At 37.0% G+C, this 24,804-nt stretch overlaps 1 protein-coding gene and 1 non-coding gene across 2 annotated transcripts in view; both read left to right on the top strand.

Moving 5' to 3' along the window:
• The window catches only part of DPYD (dihydropyrimidine dehydrogenase), a 944,675-nt gene extending 922,207 nt beyond the window's left edge, over window positions 1–22,468 (top strand). Inside the window, exons 22-23 of the mRNA XM_016189943.2 lie at window positions 15,570–15,710; window positions 21,052–22,468. Of these exons, the coding sequence (XP_016045429.1) occupies window positions 15,570–15,710; window positions 21,052–21,222 (312 nt within the window). The 3' untranslated portion in view covers window positions 21,223–22,468. The remainder of the gene's footprint in view (window positions 1–15,569; window positions 15,711–21,051) is intronic.
• Window positions 19,971–20,097, top strand: LOC132541649 (U6atac minor spliceosomal RNA). The gene has a single exon (XR_009552778.1). It is a non-coding gene; the product is annotated as a U6atac minor spliceosomal RNA (small nuclear RNA).
• Window positions 22,469–24,804: the final 2,336 nt, after the last annotated feature.

Below are 24,804 nucleotides of genomic sequence, written 5' to 3'. Positions count from 1 at the left end.
TTTTCTGTCTTGAAACAGTTTTTTTTTTGTCTTGAAAGAGTATTATAAGTTCAGGTTTGTTGGATAGTATGCCAGCTCCCCCCGGCTTAAACACCAGTATGTCTGTATGAGATTAGTTTGATCCCACTCAAAGCTGCGGTCTATTTACATAAATCACTTTTACATTTACATAAAGCACCACCCTCCCTCCAGGGCATTGGTGGTTCAGTGGTAGAATTCTTGCCTGCTCCGCCCCCTCTCCTTGTCACACCCTGATTTGCACCAGTCACTTTTCTCTCCACCCTCTCTATGTCACATCCTGTTCCCACCCTACTTGGCTAGTATATATATATAAGGACAAGATTGTTTTTAGTTTTAGTTTAGTTTCGGCTTAGATTGTGCTGCGTCCTGCATGAATAAAGAGATACTGCGTACAGCTCAACCATGAGTCCCGGTCGTCTGTCTCCCACTCGCGAAGCTAGTCCGACACATGTTCTCTCTGAAATTACCGTTACTGAATGTGATTGGAAGTTATTGAAACTATTCATCTCCATTTAATTTAATTTATTCTCTCATCTCCACTTTTGTTGGACGCATCAGTTGAAAAACTTGTTCCTAGCAAATCTCAGGTAGACCTTCCTGAAATCCATCTTTAGTAGTTAACTGGTGAGTGGGACCTTAAACAAAACCTCTTCTACCTATAAAAGGGAAACATATAACTTGTGCTGTAAATAATAGTGTTTAGACTTGATGTTGCAAAGTCAAAACTTAGTCATACTTCTGAAAGAAAATATGGAAGTGACTAAGCACAGATTCTTGCAGCATTTTTGTGTCATAATTAAAAAACTAACTTGAACATTTAACAACATAATAGTTGGCAAAATTTTGGGGGGCTGTTCTTTTTAAAATTTTCATGTGTTACTGAAAGGATGAACTAACTATTATGGCAAAGATTCTGTCTCAATTCTTTTACACAGAGCTAGTGTCTCGGCTTATAAGATTTCACTACTCTGGTTTATTTCCTCATGCAGAAAGGGGTGGGAGAGAGAGAGAGAGGGAGAGAGGGAAAAGAGGAAGGAGAAGAAGGAGGAGGAGGAGAAGGAGAGGAGAAAGAGGAAAGAGAAGAGGAGAGAAGAGAAAAGGAGAGAGGAAGAGAAACAATACCGGGATTTACTTCAGTACTTATATGTGGTACTAGAGCTTAAACCTGTACTGTGTGCATAACACATACTCTATTAGTGAACAACCTCTCTGACCCTCTGCCTTTCTGCTTAATCATTTAAAATTAAATATCAGACCTTCAAGTTTTCCTTATGTGAAATTTTTTTCAAAAGAAATATATTATTTACACTTCAAAGAAAAGAAGTTTCAGGTGATTATAAAAGCATTTTAACTTTTTCTAGTCCTCTATTCCTTTAGGAGTCATATTAATAACTTAGAAGCAAAGCAGAAATAAATTCTTCTGTAGTTGAAATAAAGCTGGTTAATTACTAATAAAAACAAAATATTAAACTTAGGAGAAGCAAATAAACCAGAGAAATTGAAAGAGAAGGTAGAGATAAAGAAGGAGAGAGAATGAGAGCCACCTGCAATGCTACTTCAGTGCTCATCAAACTCCCCCCTCTGGATGGGGGACCAGGTCCTTGAGCAAGGTAACATGGGTGTCCTACCTAGTGTTCCACTGCCTGGCCCCCTAGATTTCAGTCTATTACTCATCCTGGGTTCACAAATTGATCACCAATGTCTATCATTTTTATTTCATGTTTACCTCCTCTTGATATTCCTATTGCAAATATCATAATGAAGTTCTTACCCATTCTTTGCTGGAATACTGCAACATTCTACTGACCCAGCCTCCTTCTTTATTTTGTCATTTCGTCTAATACAATCTCCAACTATAATGCAAATAATTCTTTTTAAAAATGCAAATCTTATTATTTTACCCCTGGCTTGAAATCACTCTATTTTAATTATAGTGTTAAGGGTATCTCTGTAGCATAACTTTTAGACCTTTCATTTTTTTTCCTTGCTCCTTAGCCTAACTAGCTTCAGTAGAGTAGTACAAAGTAGAACTAGGAGGTGATAAATTGAAAAATGAATAAAAGTTAAGAGAGTAAGAACAAAGTGAGCCACCCAAGAGGTGGCATAGTTATTAAAGCATTGGATTCTCAAGCATGAGGTCCCAAATCCAGTCCCTGGAAGTACATGTTCCCAAGTAATGCTCTGGCTCTCTTTCTCTCATAGCTCTCTCAGTAATAAATAAAATATATTTTTTTTAAAAAGTAAGAACAAAATTAATGGAGTACAATGTGATAAACTTGAGAAATATCAAAATGAAAGTGATATGAGCAGGAAATGAAACAGAAGGAAAGGCTGGGCGATATTAGACTAAGCTTTAGCTTTTTCCTCCTGGCATATGAACACACCCAAGCCTAGATTAGCCTAGATTAGTCTCTGTCTCCCTCTCCCTCTCCCTCTCCCTCTCCCTCTCCCTCTCCCTCTCCCTCCCTCTCTCATTAAAATAAAAACAAGATATATTAAAAAAGAAATTGACGGACTCCGAGGGCTAGAGGGTGTGTTTTAAATGACAAAGAAAAAAAGGAAACTGTCATTTTAAACTGCCTATTGGTCATTTTAATTGACTACTGTATATGAGACACAAGACAGAAACTTGGAGATTTTCCTGTAGTTCACCACCTATGAAACTTTACCCTCTGTAGGTGAAGACTAAGGGTTTGAACCTGAGTCTTCAAACATGGTAACATGTGCACTCTACCATGTCTACCACCACCTGGCCCTGATTTTCTTATTACTTACTTAATCTAACATTATAGAGATAAGTAATCTAGGGAAGCAAATGAGAAGAAATAGTTGAATAAAAGACTAACCAGAGGAATATGCAAGTGTGGAGAAAGTTTTAAAAGAAGTCTTAAGAATGAAGAAGTGGTCTACAAGGTCAGAGAGTACCACCTATCTGTCTTGTTCATTTTTGTCTTTCATGGATCACCAGAGTGAGTTTGATTCTATTGGGGGGGGGGACCTATATTTGCCCATACATCTCACTTTCTTATTCCTCTGGCAATGATTAGAGTACACCTACTGTGTTCTAACACCAAAGTAATCATTCCTAGTTCAGCAGTGAACAAAATGAAAGTTCAGATCTTATGGCACTTAGATTTTGGTAAGATAAAGTGAGTATAACTGTGAAGATGGTCATAGTGCTATGAAGAAAATACAGAAAGTTTAGAAGAACAGGAGTTGTCAGAGAGACTTGACAGGAAATGCCTGCTTAATTAAATGCCATTTGAGCAAACACTAAAAAACAGAGAGTGATATAAATATGGAAGGAGAGAACATTCCATTCAGAAATAACAGAAAATGCAAGACCCAGAAATAGGAAAGTCCTTAGCATGAAACCATTGAGGCTTTTTAAAAGGAAGAATGGCATGATTTGAGTTAATTTTTCAAAGGGCTGTTCTGACTGTGGTGTTGATAGATCCTATATGGGCAAGGACAGAGAAGCTTGGAGACTGGGTAGAAGGCTATTGTTACAATTCAGGATAGGGAAATTGACAGGAGAGAGAATAAACACTAGTTAATGTCAGAAGGCCTCAACGCCATTGTTTTGAATGAAATGATGTGTGTAAGGTATTGTACACAGCACAGTTCCATTCAAATGTAAGGAGGCATGGTTATTGTCACTTTCATATGGGTCCCCTACCCCTTTGCCCATTATTTCAGACCCCATCTGGATTATGTGCCATGTGGTTGTTCAGTCCCCACTGAAATTAATAGCACATTCCCTTTAAAAGTCGTTTTCTCTCTGCATGTGAATCAGACATTTGCTTCTTGTGCTTTTATTGTCTTAACTCTAGCACACACACACAGTCTTGCTATGAGCTTCCCTCTGCTGCTTCATTATTGTTTTTCCCTACAGTGTTTCTTCTGTTCTTAACATACCATCTTTCCTTCCTCCTCTTTTCCTGGAGGGCCTAGCTTTTCTATCTGCTTAATATTTTCTCTGTCCACCCATCTGCTTACTTTAGCTTCTTTCTTCCCTCCTCTCTGTTTTCCTCTTTATAAATTCCTCTGTTCAATAGTTTAAACTCTATAACACTGTTTTGTTTATCCTCTCAGCTAGCATAGTAGATTATTCTCCATCTGCTCTAGAAAGCGCCCCAGTGCCCCCACAAAGTTAACTAAGCCCCTCTTGTCTGAACAAATTTTTCAGTCATGCATTTTAAGGTTCTAATATGCCCTATTTTCCCTGGATAGGAGAGTGGCAATATTATTTGTAAGAAAATCATGTTCAATAAATCTCATCTTTTGTTCTTTTTCCCCTTCAAATGCTTCAGATAAGAGTCAATGGTCTGTTGCTTCAAAGGTAGGCAATTCTACTATCAGTTCACCAGAAAGTATTTATTGAGTACTTGTTATGTGACCAGTAGTGTGTGATAAGGACTGGGTCTATATCCACAGACATACAAGGCACAGCACGAGTCTTGGATATTTCTCTCATCAAAGTGGGTATGTAGCAGTCACATATGTTTATCATACACTCAACTGCTTTCCAGTAATTATGCTAGAAATTAGGAATACAACATGAATTTTTAAAAGAAAGAAATCTATCCTTATGCAACTCATATTCTAACAAGGGAGAAAGACACATGTTAAAAATTATTTACAGTTCAATCAACTATATGCAAAATGCTCTGGGAAAACAGAGGAGTGAAAAGGTTCAGTTCTGCCTCGGGTAATTGTGGGAAGCTTCAGAGATGGTGATATTTAACATGGAGTTTAATAAATTAGTGATAATTAAGCAGAGAATTAATAATAAAAGCTAATATTTATTGAGTGCTTATGAGGTTTCAGGCACTATTCTGCATACTTACGAGTTAACTTGTTTAATTTTCATAACAGTCCTATAAGGTACCTCTATCTTCCCTGATTAGTTAATTGATAAACAGGTTAAATAACTTGACTATGGTCACACAGCTTGGAACATAGCAAAACCAAATTTTATTCTGATGTCTGGCTCTATAACTGGTTGTTAAACACAATTTTCTGTTTCTCCTGAAAAGAAAAAAATAGTGACATTTGAACAAGTCAGTATTTGCAAAGCATATTGCTTAAACATACTTGGAACAATATGCAGTTTATACATACTTAGAATAATATGTAACCTTAGATGCAGTATGCAATCCCTGAGCCCACTAGGTAATAACATGAAAATGTTAAACTCATTTTCCCCTCAATATGAATTCATAGAAAAGATAAAGAGGGATACAATAATGAGATAAATGATCCCATTTTCTTGACCAGTCTTAATAACAAATTGTAAATGGGCAAGAGGATTTACTGATTAAACTGCTAAGAATTTCAGTTATATTATCTCCAGCATGGTTATTCAAAGCATTATGCTGTGACAAGGGGATCCATGAGAATCAAGTCTTTGGTAGCCAACATGCTAGCCAGATTCTCCTTGCCTTTTTTGAGATTAAATATATATATGGCTTCAGAGTCCCTCATTCCTATTCCAGGGAATGATCTAGTGTAGTGGGGACATACAGTCAGTTTGCTCTCTATCAACCCCACTTCTTGGTTTCTATTGGCTAACAACACATGAAGGAATGAAAGAAAAGGATTCTGAGGAGGAAGAGCAATTGATCAGTGTACACACCTGCAGTAGTTGTACGTGTCCCATTCTATAAGATGAACCAGGACTTTTTTTTTAATTTTTAATATTTATTTATTTATTTATTTATTTTCCCTTTTGTTGCCCTTGTTTTTTATTGTTGTCGTAGTTATTGTTGTTGTTATTGATGTCATCGTTGTTGGATAGGACAGAGAGAAATGGAGAGAGGAGGGGAAAACAGAGGGGAAAGAAAGATAGATACCCGCAGACCTGCTTCACTGCCTATGGAGCGACTCCCGTGCAGGTGGGGAGCCAGGGGCTAGAACCGGGATCCTTACGCTGGACCTTGCGCTTGGTGCCTCGTGCTCTTAACCCGCTGTGCCACTGCACAACTCCCGAACCAGGACTTTCTGAAGAAGCTTCTGACACATTCCACAAGTTCACCTGTGCTAGAGAGAGAGAAAAATGGGAGGCAGCTTTCTCTCTTCACTGGGGAGAACTGAAGTGACAATGTGTGCATTTGGCCCAGCTAAATGAGAAATGTGTTTTATTCCCATTCAGCATATAACAGAGACTTGAGAGTCTGCCAAGACTTATAAAGTCCCCTGAATGCTTCCCACTTCTGTTGATATATATGAGAATGAATTCTCATTCTCTTTATGAATTCAGGAATGTATCTCTAATGTCTTTGGATTTCTGGGTAGGAAAATGAATGGTTTAGGGACACTAGTGATGTTTTCATCTCCTTTTTTCCTGCTGCTTCTTGTAAGAGATGGACTGCATCTCATAAGACTGGCAAGACAGTGTTGGCAAGAGACCAGTCAGGCTGATTGAGTGGTTTATTATTTCAACTGAATTGTGAGAGGAAGGAGAAAAGTACTCAGATAAAACTGTAAGAACATATTAGGCACTTTGGAGCATAAAGGCATTGTCACAGAAAGAAAAATAGTGAGAGACTTCCTCAGCCATGCTGAGATGATACCAGGGAAGTGGGATTGGGAGCAATAGTAGCATCTTCAATTGTCTATATACTACAATAGCAGATGAGAAATTATCAAACTCTCATTTAAAATAAAACGTGGATCAGACTTTAGTCTAAATTTGTTTTGTGTGTCTGTTTTATATTTTATGGGAGTGATTCCTGACTCAAGTATGATGTTGGAAATGTATATTTTGTTTGGGTTATATACTCTCATTGAAGGGCTAGGTGAGGAGCTATATGTATCAAAAAGGTATATACACGCATGGAAATCTACAAACCTACAGGTGAATCGTGAAGGAAGCAGTTGCAAGAGAGTGAAATGATAGAAAAGTGGAAATGTTATTCTGGGACTATATCAGAGACCTCGTAACCAGATGGTTAATATGGACAGGCAAGATAGAGGGGCAATGTAAGTCTATACAGACTTTCAGATGAAATCCCATTCCACTAAAAGCAAAGCATCTGAAAAATTATTGAATTGCCTTGTTAGAAATTTAATCTCACAGAAGAAGAGAAGCAATGAAGGGACTTGCTGCATTGGTTTATTTCTGGCTCCTTCTAAAAACTTGTTTGGGGTAAATGGCAGCTAAAGGAATTGTAAAGAAAAGCCGACAGCTCATATCATCTTAGAGCTCATTATACCGTGGAAAGGAAGGCTAACCCTAAATATATAAGCAGGCTGTCTACCTTTGGTGAATCTACTTTTCAGAATTTCAGAGAAAACAGTAGAAAATTATCCCATAGTCTAGAACTCTAACTTGAAGATCAAAGAAGGCAGATCTATCAAAAAGAAATTCGGTGGCATGATCACATAATTTCCCCAGGAGAAAAAATGTGCTAAGCAGGGTCCAGACTATGGCTTATTTGATTGAGCGCACACATTAGTATGCATGAGTACTTGGGTTCAAGCCTCTGCTCCCCACCTGCAGGGGAGAATTTTCACCAGTGGTAAAGTAGGCCAGTAGGTGTATTTCTCTTTCCTCTCTATCTCCCCCTCCCTTCTTAATTCCTCTTTGTCCTACCAAATAAAATAGAACAAACAAAAAAGGGGGGAAATGGCTGCTGGAAGTAGTAGATTCCATAGTGCTATCACTGAGCTTCAATGACAACCCTGGTGGCAATTAAGAAATGTGTAAGCATTTAGATAACTCAGTATGCAGTAATTCTGTGAGAAAATGCAGATTGAGTTATCAATGAAGATCATACAATAGGAGCATTAAGACTTACGATGGGGTTAGAGACATAGTTTACTAGGTAGGGCATGTCCACTGCCATACATGTTGCGGCACTGGAAGAAGCTCTGCTTAAGTGGTATCTTTCTCTCTCTCTCTTTCTTTGTCACCCTATCTGAATTAAGAGTCAGCCTTGGATGATGAAATTGCACATGTGCAGGATCCTAGGTCAAAAAAAAAAAAAAAAAACCAAAACAGAAGTGCCAATGTTGTGAATTACCTGAATTTGCAGAAAATATTAGGAACATGGAAATATGTTTTATCTTTTAACAGTAAAAATGAAAAAAATAATATTCCCACCACTTAGAGCATATGCTGTACTATTAACTTAAAATTAGAGCAAAGAACTGTTCAACTCCTTTTATCTTTCTGACACCCCCATAGAGAACACTCTCAGAACTAAAAGAACAAGGAAAACATACTTGAGAGTTGACGCCTGAGGTACGTTAGGATATAGTGAAAAACACACCACATTTAGCTTTATTAAATGGATTTAACTACAAAGTGTCTGACAAGAATTTGCCTCTTTAAAATACGAGTCCACCCACATAAAAAGCATAGGGATCCAGATCTCATATGTGTAGTGAACCAACCATTTTCACACCCAAACCTCATCCTGTTTCATTGTAATACATTCTTTCCCATTCCCACATCAGTTTGAAGATTTTCATTTACTTCTATCCTGCGTCATGGTTTACTTTCTTCTTTTTTCGTCTCTTCTTCCTCCTCCCCATCCCCTCTCTCCCTCCTCCTTCCCTTCCTCCTCCTTTCCTTTCCTTTTCTTTATTTATTTCTATCTATCTTTCTTTCTCTTATTTGATAAGGCAGAGATAACTTGGGAGAAGAAAAGGAGATAAGAGAGGGAGAGAGAAGGAGAGATACCTGTAACACTGATTAACCAATTGTAAGACTCTCCTCTGCAGGTGGGATTACTTGCTTCTTTGACTTCTTTCACTGTCATCTATAACTTTATTTTTACTCTTGATAAAATTGTATCTTTTAATTAATTTATTTTTAATTTAATTTTTTATTTATAAAAAGGAAACATTGACTAAACCATAGGATAAGAAGGGTACAAATTCACACAATTCCCACCACCAGAACTCTAGCCCATCCCCTCCTATGATAGCTTTCCTATTCTTTAACCCTTTTGGAGTATGGACCCATGGTCATTGTGGGATGCAGAAGGTTGAAGGTCTGGCTTCTGTAATTGCTTCCCCACTGAACATGGGCGTTGAGAGATTGATCCATACTCCCAGCCCATCTTTCTCTTTCCCTAGTGGAGAAGGGCTCTGGGGAAGCAGAGCTCCAGGACACATTAGTGGAGTTCTCTGTCCAGGGGAGTCTGGTCTGCATCCTGCTAGCATCTGGAACCTGGTGGCTGACAAGAGAGTTAACATACAAAGCCAAAGAAATTGTTGACCCATCATGGACCTAAAGGCTGGAATAGTGCAGATGAAGAGCTGGGGGGCCCTCCACTTTGTAGATAACTAGTAGGCATATTTTAGTTATATTCCAAAAGGCCTATGGCTATACTAGTATTTATTTATTTATTTATTTATTTTGCCTGATCCTTAAATCTGATATGCAGGTGGATCCTGATGTCATGGCTGGAAGAAGGACCAGAAAGCTGGATCAGGGAAGAAAGTAGCTCCCTAATATGGGAAAGGTGTATAAATATTGTTGACTGTAAACCCCATCGATTTAATGTGATCTGGGGCCCATATTCAGCTTAGGAGCCTATGTGATCTCTGCATCCCTGTAGATCTGAGCTCACATTCTGTGGTCTTAAGTAGGAACGTTCCAAACTGCCCCAATTTTAGGACCCATCTTCCTCAGATGTAGCATAGAGTATATTGTCCAGCATCCCTTTGGAGGATGGAACATTCTCTACCATTGTTGATCCAGGTTGAGGGCAAGGTTCTATGGGGGCCCACAAAGGGGTTTATTGTGTTGTTCCTCATATGAGTGACCGGTAACAATGGAGAGAGGGTTTTATTCGAGGTCTAGGCCCATCATATCTGTTTGGGAATCTCAGGACTCCCCGAATAGGGCCCCAGCTAATGGGGTGGCCTGATAGTGACTAAGGAGTCATTGTTAAAGTGTGCCAGTCTCTTGCCCTTATTCAGTTTTTGTAGTCCTTGCTTTGATGAGGTTAGCTTTGGAGTGAGTGAGAGAACTGTAATAGGAAGTAGGTGAGGAGGGTATCTAAGTAGACACTGTTTCATTAGGAAGTTGATACTGAATCACTACAGACTATTGTGTGCTTTTGCTTTCAGGTATATATTTTGCCCTAATTTATGGATACATGTGAACATATGCCCTGTCTTATAGGACCTGGCATATATGTAGGTTTTTGGGATTTTTTTAGGAAGTGAACCTCCTGGAATGGAATTTGAGAATCCTATGAAAGGAAAGGAGTTACCCGAGTAATGAGGGTGAAGGGTTAACATTCCATGCCTGACGTCTCTGGACACGGTCTGAAGTGAAGCATGCTGACGTGGTACTTGTTGCGTTGATTAGATTGGGATTGGCAGATGCATCTATAACTTTCTTTTCTGCCTTCCAAGTTCAGTGTTTCATAGTGAATCCTCAATTATCAGAGTTCTACTGAATTTAAACTCAAGACTTACTTTTCTAAAAATATAGAGTTCCCTCTCTTTGCTTTGGCTTCCGAGGACATTATACAATACCTCTCATTAAAAAACAATGCAAAGTGAAATGCTATCTGGGTTCTTTAGGAAAGGAAAAGGCAAGAGTCGGGAGGTAGCGCAGTGGGTTAAGTGCAGGTGGAGCAAATTGCAAAGATCAGCTGAAGGATCCCGGTTCGAGCCCCCGGCTCCCCACCTACAGGGGCGGGGCCCCTTCACAGCCAGTAAAGCAGGTCTGCAGGTGTCTCTCTTTCTCTCCCCCTCTCTGTCTTCCTCTCCTTTCTCCATTTCTCTCTGTCCTATCCAACAAGACATCAACAACAACAGTAATAACTATAACAACAATAAAAAAAAAACAAGCGCAGCAAAAGGAAAGTAAATATTAAAAATTTTTAAAAAAAGAAAGAAAAGGAAAAGGCTGGCTAGGGAGACAGTATAATGGTAATACAAAAGGCTTTCATACCTGCAAGTCTCCTTGAACCTTGAACCCAGGTTCAGTCCTCAGCAACAACATAAGTCAGAGTTAATCCATGTTCATGTATCTCTCTCATAAATAAATAAGTAGATAGATAAATAAATAAAATATGTTTAATATTAAAATTCTGAAAAATAAGTAAGGAAGAGGCCCATATGGTTATGTGATAGGAATGGGAAAAGATAAATGTACACCCAAAACTTGAGATCTAACATCAGTGAAATTATAGGAAGATCATTAAACTTTTGAATGAAGAGCATTAGTAAGGGAAGAAGTTGAGAGTCAGCATAAATCTAATAAGAACAAACCAGATTATCTTATTCCAATTAGATAAGTTTACTGGGCAATTAGTGCACTTGGTGTAAAAGATAAGAACAAGGGAAGTCAATAAATGCCCATATAAGGAAATAACAAAGTGATTAAACAGCTATGCCCAAGTAATTTAAATATGTAATCCCTTTCAGAGGGAAATCATAGTGATTGCCCAAGCATGCTGCTCTTGATACGAGTTTTTTGATGTCACTTACTTATAGGATTGCTAGGTTACATGCTAATCAGGTGTCTAGGAGATTTAATATCTAATGCATCAGATAGCAATCAAAACTTAAAATACATCAGTTGTCTAAAAATAGACCAAAACTAATAAATTCATTCTATAGTATCTTAGGTGTGATATAGGAAAGATGGAGTTTCAGACTTCTAGTTTCCCACTGCTCAAATCCTCCACTATATGTCAATAATAACTGACTTAACTTTAAAAAAATACTTTTGCTAGTTGACAAAGATATGATTCTAATATTCTGTGGTTCATCATGTCACCTTGGTGAACACTTCAGTTTAAATAAAATGTATCATCTGAGCTGTAAAACTTTTGCATCACTTTCCCCATATATACATTCAAGTGTAAACATTCCACTAATTAGGAATGGCTACTGCAGACCACTTGGCCTTTGCATATGTCTGCACTCTATAGAATAATGTATGTAGGTTCCCTAAATCTCCACAGATGTGTTTCCTAGAGGGACTAGACTAGCCATATGTAGTTTACTGATTATTTTTCAAGGAACTCTAAACTCTAAGGTATGTACTCAAATGTATCCATAAGCTAACAGTAAGTACTATCCAGGAGAACTGGAGTTGTAAACAAATAAATGCACACTTCATCAACAACAGAGTGACCATTTTCTTTGATTCTCTTGCTGCAAATAATTTAGAATAGTTGTCATCCTTTAATCATGTTCAAAATGATACAATTTTGAAAATTATGATGGATGAAGCATTATTTATTTATTTACTAATTTATTTATTTATTTTATTGGATAGAGACAAAGAACACTCAAGAGGGAAAAGGGAGATAAGAGAGTTAGAAAGAAGGGGGTCGGGCGTAGCAGCGGGTTAAGCGCACGTGGCACAAAGCGCAAGGACCAATGGCATAAGGATCCGGATTCGAGCCCCCAGCTCCACACCTGCAGGAGAGTCACTTCACAGGCAGTGAAGCAGGTCTGCAGGTGTCTATCTTTGTCTCCCCCTCTCTGTCTTCCCCTCCTCCATTTCTCTCTGTCCTATCCAACAACGAATGACATCAACAATAACAATAATAACCACAACAAGGCTACAACAACCAGGGCAACAAAAGGGGGGGGCATGGCCACCAGGAGCAGTGAATTCTTGGTGCAGGCACCGAGCCCCAGCAATAACCCTGGAAGCAAAAAAAAAGAGAGAGCTATAAAGAGAGATACTAGCTGCACTTCTGCACATGGTGCGAAGAGTGAGGTCTAGCATAAGGATCCTGGTTCAAGCCCTGGCTCCCCACCTGCAGGGGAGTCGCTTCACAAGCGGTGAAGTAGGTCTACAGGTGTCTCTCTTTCTCTCCTCCTCTCTGTCTTCCTCTCTTCTCTGTCCTATCTAACAACAATAACAGCAATGACAGCAATAACAACAACAAGGGCAACAAAATGGAAAAAATGGCCTCCAGGAGTAGTGGATCTATGGTGCAGGCATCGAGCCCTCCAATACCCTGGAGGCAAAAAAAATATATAGTACCAGTCTGATAGGTAGTAGCTCAAGTCGTCTGCTATGATTAGTAGTACCACATAATAAATAAAATACTATAGTTATTAAAAGAAAAATGGAAAGAAATGGAATGGCATGGAGATGAGAGAAAGAAGAGGAAAGAGATAAAAGTATAGGAAAAAAGAAAGGTGATCACAACTTCAGTGGTTAGGGAAAAATGAAGAAAGGATTGAAGAATGCTTGATGAACTGGTGACATGTGAGATGAATTTGAAGAATGAATATAATTTTTCAAAGTAAAGATAGAAGAGAAGAGGAAGTCAGGCGGTAGCACAGTGGGTTAAGCAAACGTGGCACTTTGCAAGGACTGGCGTAAGGATCCCGTTCAAGCCCTGGCTCCTGTTCAAGCCCTGGCTCCCCGCCTGCAGGGGAGTCGCTTCACAGGTGGTGAAGCAGGTCTGCAGGTGTCTGTCTTTCTCTCCCCGTCTGTCTTCCCCTCATCTCTCCATTTCTCTCTGTCCTATCCAACAACGACATCAGTAACCACACAATGTTAAAACAACAAGGCCAACAAAAAGGGAAAATAAATAAATATAAAAAATTAGAAAAAAAAAGAAGAGAAGACTAAGCAGCAAACTACATAAAATGAGGCATTATAATAGTTGTCGACAAATACTAGTGCAGAGATGAACTGCATGGTGTTTAGAAGTGAGAAAAAAAATCAAAACATACATGTTAGAAAGTCTTAAATGCTAACCTGGGGAGGCTATATTTAATCCAAATGATTTTCAGAGTAAAGGTAGGAAGAAGTCTGTCTGTGTCTTATAGGAAACACTCCATAGGGAAGAGTGGGAAAAGAAAAGACTTACCAAGTAAACTCTTCAGAGTTTCATTAAAAGTAACTGGGTGTGTATTGGTAATAGTTAATAAAGATGGTAGTGGACTTAGGAAACAGTTTCAAAAGATACAGCAGATCTAGAATTCAGAGCATTTGGCAGCAAATTAGATGTTAGAGTAAAGGAAAGTTGAAGTGAAATATAACTGGAATTTCAAACCTCACTGACTAGAAAAATCCTTATACTGTTCACAAACCAAGTAAATCAGAAGCAAGCTCTAGCTTTACTGTGTTCATAAACTCAATGAATTGTGAATTTGAGGTACCAATTTCTAGTGAGAAGCTTCACCATGCAGCTGATAAATGTATATCTTGGAGTTTGTAAGAGCAATTTTGAATATAAATAGTGATTTGGACATTAATTGCCTACCTATAGACAGCAATATGATTGAAATTATGCTTTAAATTCACTGAAAGAACAATAGTGAAGCCAGTGAAGTTTTCTACCATCTTACTCCTTGGAAGGCATATTAATGAATTACATACAATAATATAAACTTTGTTTCAACTTAAAATCTTAAAATAAAGAGCATGTAGTTACTTAGAGCTAAAAGTAGGTGGGAAGGGATAAAACCATGCTCATAAAAAGAACAGGGAAGAAATATCAAAGCAACACAAGAAGATGACTTTGAGTAAGAATCAAACATCCTTAGGGACCAGGAAGTGGCATATCTGGGTAAGTACACACATTACAGTGCACAAGGACTCAGGCTCAAGCCTTTGGTCACCTGTAGGGAAAACGCTTCATGAGTGGTAAAGCAGGGCTGTAGGTGTCTCTCTGTTTCTTTTCCTCTCTAACTTCCCCTACCTTCTCAATTTCTGTCTCTATCAAATAAAAAAAAAATAAAAAGCAAGGAAAAAATATTTTAGGGTTTAAAAAAAAAAAGAATCAAACATTCTTGAACATGGACCTTAAATTAAAACAAAGGATTTTCTTGTTGAAAGTTAAAAACAAAAGTAGAAAATCTTTACAGCATATTAATTTGACAAACATTGTTACATTTTCTGTTTTGTTTTATGAAACAAAGTGTTTCTTATTGTTGATGAAACATCATCTGTGCTTAACATATTAAGCTTACTTCCAATTAATATGAAGAACAAAGCAGTGTGTAACCACATGAAAAATCTTCCATAGTGAATGAAAAAAATTCTAACTTTTTAAATGTAAAAGAGCACTTATTTAGCTATTAGCTCAAACTAATTAATTTACATAAATTAGAATTGCAAAAAATAAACTATACTCTTCAAGATATGACAGGTGGGTGTGCTATCAAAGCTCTTTTCTAATGAAAATCTGAATTCCAGATGCAGTGATATTAATGCATAGTGTTCTCATTTTTATTCCTTCATTTTTAGTTATCTGGAGTTTTCTAGTATTTTAGTATAAATGCATTGCCCTTTGTCACTTTGCATTACTTTTGGTTCCTTCAAGGTCTAAAATTGAGCAGTGAGTGATAACCACTGAGAAGGGTGCCATTTATTTCTTTCTAGCCACAGAAACATCATTTTAGACACACACACACACACACACACACACACACCCTATCTTTCAGCAAGAGTTATGGAAAGTATATCTATAAAACTGGAATATCCAAAGTCTCATAAGTCAACATACACAACTCTATATTAAAATGGAAATTCAAACCGATGTTATTAAATGCTAATATTTTTAATGAACATTGTAAGTAATTAAGTGCCTACCTTTTAGGATGTAATTGGAAAAGCACTGCAGTACCTTGGAACCTATGGTGAACTGAGCAACATAGAGCATGTTGTGGCTATGATTGATGAAGAAATGTGTATCAACTGTGGTAAATGCTACATGACCTGTAATGACTCTGGCTACCAGGTAAGAATTCTGCTGTAATTAGAGACTATGGGGCATGTCTTTTGACTTTTGTAGCAGAAAGAATTTCTATTACTAAATGTGCAATTCAGACAGCTTTGTCACATATTGGTGTTGAGTAGTGCACATCTTCCTATCTTTCTATCTTCTCTCCCTAACATAGTTTCAAAAAAGTATTTTTATTATGAGCAAGTTAACATTAGTTTACAAAATTATAGGATCTCAGGGATATAGTTTCACATTTATATGTGTTTGTGTAACTCATAACACCCTCCACCACCAATTTTTCCTGTGTGCCTCCTTCCCTTGGTAACCACCCTAGTTTTTACAAAATGTAAGTGTTTACTTTCTTGGGCTGGTTGGTGGCTCAATTGGTTGAGGGCACATGACAGTGGATGATGGCCAGGTTCAAACCCCCAGTCTCTCTCTACCTGCAGGGTGGAAGCTTCACACATATTGAAGCAGTGCTACAGGTCTCTCTCTCTCTCTCCCTCCCTCCCTTTCTTCTCTTTTTTCTTTATTGGGGGATTAATATTTTACAGCCCACAATAAATACAATAGTTTGTACATACTTTTCTCCTTTTCTATTGTCTCCTTCCCTTTCAATTTCTCTCTGTCCCTATCTGGTAAATAAGCAAATATAAAAATGATAATAAAGATAATGTTTAATGTCTTTTTCAAGTATATTTGCTTTAGTTATTTATATTCCACATGTGCATGAAACCACCTTGTAGTTGTTTTTCACCTCTTATCTAGCATAATAACCTCCATCCATTTTGTCCCATAGAACACGATATCATTTTTCTAAATTGCAGAATAGAATTCCACTGAATATAGAGCACAAAGCTACTATATCCAGTCATCTCTTGACAAACATTTAAGTTGATTCTATATTTTTACCATTGTGAATAGTGTAGTTTTTAACATAGGAGTGCACATATCTTTTTGGAATAGTGATTCCTTTTGTTTTCTATATGGCTAGGAGTGGTATTGTTAGACCATGAAATTTCCATTTTCATTTGTTTAAAGATTTCCCATATTGTTTTTCCTTGGAGTTACAAAAATTTTCATTCTCACCTGTAGTGTTTTAAAGTTCCTTTTTTTTTTTAAGTTATCTTTGACAACTCTTCTCATCTTCAGTCTTTTTATGTAAAGCATTCTCACAGGTGGTATCACATTGTGGTTTTCATTTGCATTTCCACGATAGTAAGTGATATGGAGCTTTTTTCAAATATCTGTAGGCAATCTGAATATTATTTTTAGGGAACACTATGCTCAAGTCTTTTATAGCATATTTTTTAAAGGAAACTCACAACGTACTTAAACTATCACTAGTCGATGCATGGGTTAATGCTGATAACACCCCTAAAGTTGGAGAAAACAGTCCATCCAAAAAAATAAAAATCACACAATTTTGGAAATTTGGAAACATTGGGTTTTAATATAAAAAAAGAGAAGAAACCTACCAATATTATCTTTGCTTTGAAAGTTCTTCATTTCTTTTAACAAAAAAAACTATTTTTATTCATTATTTATATATTTAAATTTCTGTTTATAAAAAGAAAACACTGACAAGACCATAAGGTAAGAGGGCTACAATTCCACAAAATTCCCACTAACAGAAGAACTCTGTATACCATCCCCACCTTTGATGGATTTCCTGTTCTTTAACTCTCTGGCAGTATGGACCCAGGGTCTTTATGAGGTGCAGAAGGTGCAAGGTCTGACTTCTGTAATTGCTTCACCTCTGAACATGGGTGTTGGCAGGTTGATGCATACTCCCAGCCTATCTCTCTCTTTCCCTGGTGGGGCAGATCTCTGGGGAGGTGGGACTCCAGGACACATTGATGGGCTCATCTGCCCCAGGAAGTCTGGCTGGCACCATGTTAGCATCTGGAACCTGGTGGCTGAAAAAAGAGTTAACATATAGAGCCAAACAAATTGTTAACTAATCATGAACCCAAAGCCAAGAATATTGCAGATGAAGATTTGGGGTCTCCACTTTAGAAGTACCTGGTAGGTCTATTTTAGGTATATTCCAAGAGGCCCATGACTTTACTAGTTTTTGCCTGAGCCTGAAATGTGATATACAGGGCATCCAAGTTGTTTTCTGGAGAGATGATGTCATGTCTGGAAAAGGACCAGAAAGCTGGATCAGGGAAGAGAGTAGCTCCCTAATATGGGAAAGTTGTATAAATATTGTGGGCTGTAAACCCCATTGATTTGATCTGCTGCCCATATTAAGCACAGGAGCCTATGCAACCTCTTCTATTTACTATTTATTGGACTTTACTATAGTTATCAAGAAAATGCATGTCTCCACTAACTAATTGTGCAGGTGAGGACAAAGAATTCCTCTTCAGCTGGAAAACCCAACAAATTGCATTCTGGACACATTAAGAACATTAAAAATTCTTCCCAGTTCCTCATTTTCCAACCAAAATTCTGTCATGGGATCATAAAGTCCTGTGAAAATAGAAACTCAACTTTCTTTGAGCTCAAAACTGCAAAATAATATTATTATTTAATGTCCCTAGCTTTTAGGAAGTATTATACAGTAAAGTATATTCTCTTTCTTGTGATGAATAAAAACTTCAAGATAAATATTTTCTGTTTCTTAAAGTTGAAGTTGATATACATTGTCCAGTCTGGAGGTATTTCCCAAATTTCTGCTGGCAGGGTTTTGAATAGCATTTTGACTTCCTAATTAATAGAGATAAGATAGACACTTTAATTCTTAAAATCTCTCTTACTTCTAAATCTTAATTATTTTTATATAAAATTTTTACTCAGTGTATCTTTTTTTTCAGCTAAGGGGTGTCTCACATTGATTTTCAAAATACTAGTTATATCACATTCACTTTAATTTCATCTTTCCTTTACTAACTTATCAGAAAAAAATGTATTTGTAATTTTACAATCTTTCAACTCTTTATTAGTGACAAATAAAAAATAAAAATAAATAAGTATAAAATCCTATCACTTAATAGCACCAGTATTCTAATATCTTAAATTTTCAGTTATGATTTTAGCTAAGAATCCTAGCCTTTGGTCCAATATCAGTAAAAAATAATAATAATAATAATCTGTCAAAACCCATGTTCAGCGGGAAAGCAATTACAGAAGCCAGACCTTCCACCTTCTGCACCCATAATGACCCTGGGTCCATACTCCCAGAGGGATAAAGAATAGGAAAGCTATCAGGGGAGGGGATGGGATACAGAGTTCTGGTGGTGGGAATCTGTATGGAGTTGTACCCCCACTTATCCTATGGTTCTGGTCAGTGTTTCCTTCTTAAAAATATATTTTTTTAAAAAAGAAAATAAGAATAATCTTACTAATGTGAAAATCAAAATTATGCCTTTAAAACTCCTTTGACTCTTCTATCTCAAGAAGACAAAAACTAGAAAATCAAAACCTTCAAGTGAATGTTAATTTTTATGTTTGTAGGATTTCAGAGAATAACATTTCTTTCTTTTTTATCATTTTTCACTTTATTGGATAGGACAGAAAGAAATTGAGAGGGGAGGGGAAGATACAGAGGGAGACAGAAAGACAGACAACCTGCAGATCTGCTTCACAATTTTTGAAGCTTCTCCCTGCAGATGAGTATAACATTTCTAAGACAGAATTGTTTGTCTTTTCATTTTGTCAATTGCTTCTTGTGTTTGGATGTAAAAAGGAAAGGACACACAAAGAAGAGAAATAATCCTTATCTCTCAGTAATCAGAGAGCGGTCATTTTACAAAACATAACATCAACTAGTGTGGACAAAATTGTCTTGTGATTTGTTACAACTACAATTCTTGTTTAGACATAATATGCTAATTTCCTTAGATACCAGTTTCTGGTACTAAGAGATGTAACTTGATTTGCTGCTCTGTTTTTATGTGGTAAAAAGGAGAATCCTAGTGCAAATAGTTTCATTTCGTGGCAGAAATTCTCAACAAAAATATTTAGAGTTGGATTACAACATATTGCATATAACAAAGAAAAAATAATAAATTATTTGAAAATATTTAAGTTTACATATCTGGCCTCTAGGAGTTTGTAGTGGGGAGAACTTACTATTCTTACAATTTTCCTCAGCCACTGTCTCATCATTCCAAATTTGTACATAGTCTGAGTGAAAAAACATTTTTTTTGTTCTGCTAATGAGACAGCTTGAAAAAAATCCCCTAACCTTGTTCCTCACATAACTGCTCTTATGGCCCCTCTAGCTGGAAATCTTTGCATGTTGTTGCTGTTAAAATGTTTCTCTTTGTGTTGTATGAAAGGAAGGAAAGTTAGCCCTCCCCTTGACAAGTATGGAAGAGGCTTTGGCCTGCAACGCACATATGGTTGATTAAGGTATTGCCACCTACTTTGTGGCATCTAACTGCAGTATTTTTAATTGGTTATCTTTGGGAGGGGGAAGGTAGGGATACAGAACTTTGGTGGTGGTATGGAACTATATACACTGTAATCTTACACTCTTGCAAACTACTATTGATCACAAATTTGAAAAATAAGGAAAAAAAGAAATGTTCTTCTTCAACAGGAAAATCATTGCTTCTTGAAATAAAAATTTAGTAAAGACTTTTTTGCTAGTTTTTTTTTTAATTTCTTATTATAGATCACTTCATATTAGATAGAGAGCAGAGAGGCATGGAAAGGGGATAGAGAGAAGGATGGAAGGAAGAGGCAAAAACATAGGAAATGTCTTCAGTCCTGAACTGCTTCTGAGCTGGAGACCTTGCCTGATTCTCACAACTGAGCAATGGCAGGTAGAACTGGAGGATAGGCGCCCTTGCCCTCCCACTTTTAGTGCTTTTTACCCCCCATTGCTGTGCCACAGTGCCTAAAACCAACTCAGAGATTCTCAAACCTCGAAGAAGGCTCAGAAGCTCTTTTTTTTTCTACTGCTTTCTTCTGGAAAAAAAATATATATGCAAAATTTGAAATCCAAACAAGTGCACTCATTGCCCCATGTGACAGTGACACTTTCCAGTGTGGAGAACAGGGAGTATGCATGAAATCACCCCGTCTTGTGTAGGTAGAAGACACCCCATCTTGGGAGAACTGCTGCACAGAGCAGAGGAAGCTCCATTTACTATGCTATGAAATATTGTCATTGGTACCTCAAAGGCAATTTAAACATTGCATTTCTTATTTAATATGATTTCTTCTCTGTCTTTATTTTCCTCCTAGCTGGCAGCTCAACTGTTGCTATAGTTGCACTGCAGTGCTTGGGTGTAGTTGTCTCTGAGAGGAGCTCTAAGGCAACAGAGCGTTGATGCTAAAAATGGGGGCATTCTTGACCTTTGTGGGCTGTGACTGCAATGCTCTATATTTCTGATTGCAGGCTATACAGTTTGATCCAGAAACCCACCTGCCCACCGTTACTGACACTTGTACAGGCTGTACACTGTGTTTCAGCGTCTGCCCTATTATCGACTGCATCAAAATGGTTTCCAGGACAACACCTTATGAACCAAAGAGAGGTTTGCCTTTAGCTGTGAATCCCGTATGTTAAGGTGATTTGAGAAACAGTTGCTGTGACCTTAAAGGTGACCTACATATGCTAGTCTACTTAATTGTTATCATTATATGCAGCACTTTCCAAATTAAAACAAATATGTAATTTCTAAATAAAAATATAAATCCTGAATTTTTTTCTGAATTAAAAATAGAAGTGCAATGCCAGTGACCATTAATGATCACAAAGATTTTTTTCCCCCTGAGGATAAATGTTAAATAACTATATAGCAATTTAATTAGATGTCAGTTGTCCATTGTGAAAAATGATAACTGTTTTGTGGCAATTAATGCAACAATATCTGAATTTCTTTATGCTGTCCTCTGTCTTTGATTTCTAATTGTAAATGAAATTAAATATTTTAGAACAAAGTACAATTTAACATACAAGAAAATGTTTCCAAGGAAACAATTTATCATTAAAAATTGCATTTAATTCTAACGCTGTTTCTAAGCAAATGTAATTAGCTCTATAAAGCACAAATGAAAAAGTGAAGTAATTATTTACTACAGCAGGAAAAGAAAAGCCAAAAAGGGCTTGCAAAACTTTTTGTAAGTCCCCACAGGACTTACTTCTTTATAGTACCAGATATTAAAAAAGCCTGCGTAGTGAGTAACCCTTCATATCACTCTGTGCTATTCACCATTCAGGTCTGCCATGGCTTTCCAAACTCCACCAATGCATCAACATGACACTTTTCTTTAAATATTTAAGCTGTTTCCTACAAAACGAGATGTTAGGAAGGTCTCTAGTTAAGTACTCTTTTGCTGTGCACAGATCCTCTCTATCTGCTTTTAATAGTAACTTTCATGATTATAGCAATTAATGTCTGAACAAAGTGACACTGTACAGCACTGGACCATGTGTTTCATTTTTCAAGAATGAAAAACTGCAATATTGATAATACATGATAAGTGTGCAAAGCATGCTAGGCTACTTTATTTTAGTGTGTTTCATTTCAAAAGTAATAGAATAAAAATTAATTTTAATAGTTGTCAATTGGTATTTTTATATTTCTCTGTTTTCATAATCAGCAAGTAACATCACGGAAATTCATTTATCTCCTTGGCATATTTTAATATGAATCTATAAGTAGTAAATCTTTAATAATCTATGCCATATTTCCATGACAATTGCAGATGTAAAAAAATGAAATGTTTGATTATTCACTTTCAGAAATGCACATTTACCAAAAATCTGTATGCCTGAGTAATATCGAATAAAATTTCATAAAACATTTTAAGCAACTTGGTCTTTTGCTGCTTTTTTTGTGGATTCAATCTCATTTGAAACACTTGGATTTTGAGATGGAGCAGTTTGGGGTTAATTCCATTGGGGTTAATGGTGATTTCCATCCAGATGTATACATAATACTAGTTCAAATTTAATAATGCTTAACAATAGTGTTTTTTCTAATGCTTTACTTCCTGCCCCACTTACCCTATTTTCCCTATTGAGTTACATTCTACTCTTGCCAAAATGCATCATTCACTAGTTACAGGTCAGGCTTCATATGATGACCTCTGTCAAAGATAAATGCAAAATAGCTGCCTGTCTACATTTAGGGTGCCGTTGTCACTATCATAAGTAACGATGTCACTTAGATACTTTAGATAGCTGTGAAATGTGAAGGCAACTGATTCCCTTTTTATTCTTCAGATGGGTATATTTTATCTTTTGTGTTTGGTAGTAATTTAGCCAATAGTTCAAACTGTCCAGAGAAGACACTTTTCAGGGTTCTGTGGGCACTGTCCTAATGCATTACACCCTACCTCAAGCTGATGTATTTTCTTCTGGGAGTTCAATAGCCTTCTGTGGATTTTGTGAAAAGGCATTCTCTGCATATGTGCATACTCTTCAATTGCTGACTACCAGGCAAAAATACCCCTGAAAGAAATTTAAAGAAGAAAGTAGTTTATGAACCTTTGGTATTCTATAGTGGATGATTATGGATTTTGACTTTTCTCTTCAATGACTGTGGGAACAACCAGTAACCAGAGATTTGAGTTAGGCCATAGCAGTACATGATTTTACACTCATTTATTCCTCACATGCATTCTTTCTGTTGTGACAACTTTCTACTTTACACTAAGAAGATTTTTATTATCCATGCTGTGTGCATGCAACATAACTCTATTTTATATCAGAGTTTGCGGACTCAGAAAAGAGGCAAAATAAAAATCACATTATTCCATCCAGCAATATACAACAAGTCATTGGTCTAACACACACTCTTGGGGATCATGACATTCAGAGATAAGAGAAGACATACAACCAGACTAAGGAGTCTAATTAGTGAGCGTGTCCCACTTCTAAGAAGCTATAACAACTGTTCTATCTTTGTATTACTTAGTTTTATGTGTCAAATTGACTAGGCCACAGTATTCATATACTTGGTAGTTGAGCAAGCATTATTCAGAATGTTTCTGTGAGGAAATATTTTTATAGAAATACATTTAAGTCAGTCAATTCTGAGTAAAGCAGAATGTCAGTGCGTATCATCTGATCAGCTGAAAGCATGAATAGAACCAAAGGCAGATCCTCCTCAAATAGGGAATTCTTTAACAGGTGAACTTTAGACTTCCTCTGCAGCGTCAACTCATCCTGTTTTTGGACTCTAACTGCAACTCTTTCCTGAATATTCAGTTCAACAGCCTCCCCATTAGAATTTAGGATTGCTCCTGGAATAGGATGTCAGAGGACCTAGTGGAGGTTGTATTGTGTGGAAAACTGAGAAATATTATACATGTATAAACTATTGTATTCACTGTTGACTGTAAAACATTAATCCTCCCATAAAGAAATTAAAAAACAAAAAGAATTTAGAATTGCCAAACCTCCTCAATCAGATGAGCAAATTCCTTAAAATGAATTTCTTTACACACAAACACACCCACACACACTTAAGTGTTTCTCTGGAGAACGCTATTCAGAATTAAAGTTAACACTTTCTGGGTTCAGGGTTCAAATTAACTCCTGGGTGTGGCAACCAATATCAGGTATGCTCCAACAGCTAATTCAGTAAAGGAGATTTTTAACTCCCAGCAGCTGCGGAGATCTACTTGTCTTGGGAAAACACTCTTCTCTTCCTTCTACAGCCAGTTGCTTTAAATGCTTTGCTGGTGAAGGAAAACAGTTTGTATCCAGAGAGATCACAAGTTTTGATAAGATTCTACGGACTCCAAGATTGAGTAAGTCCCTGGTATGCACAACCCAAAACCCTGTGTCTTCATTGCCCTTTAGAGCTTCTACCATTTGAGACCTCCAGGCCATTTTCAGGTTGTTTTGGTTTTTTGCTATATTGCACTTACAGTTCATTTTCTGTACTGTTTGGGGCTTGTGGAAAAGAGCTCTGTTTGGCTCCTCTGCAAAAGGATGTAGAATTAGAAGAGCTCTGGATTTGGATCTCATTTTGTTGTGTTGTGTTTTATTATTTACCTTTGCTACCTCCATTATTTCCCTTTGCTATGCTATCCAATAGCCTTTGAGGGCATCTTCTACCTGACCGGACCTCCTGTGACTATAATATTACTCTTAAGAAAAAAAAATGTTCATTATTGTAATATTCTTTGCCCTAGT

The sequence above is a fragment of the Erinaceus europaeus genome, chromosome 11 (genome assembly GCF_950295315.1).
Source record: "Erinaceus europaeus chromosome 11, mEriEur2.1, whole genome shotgun sequence".
In the NCBI taxonomy this organism is placed as follows: domain Eukaryota; kingdom Metazoa; phylum Chordata; class Mammalia; order Eulipotyphla; family Erinaceidae; genus Erinaceus; species Erinaceus europaeus.
This window is presented reverse-complemented; position numbering and strand designations above follow the sequence as displayed.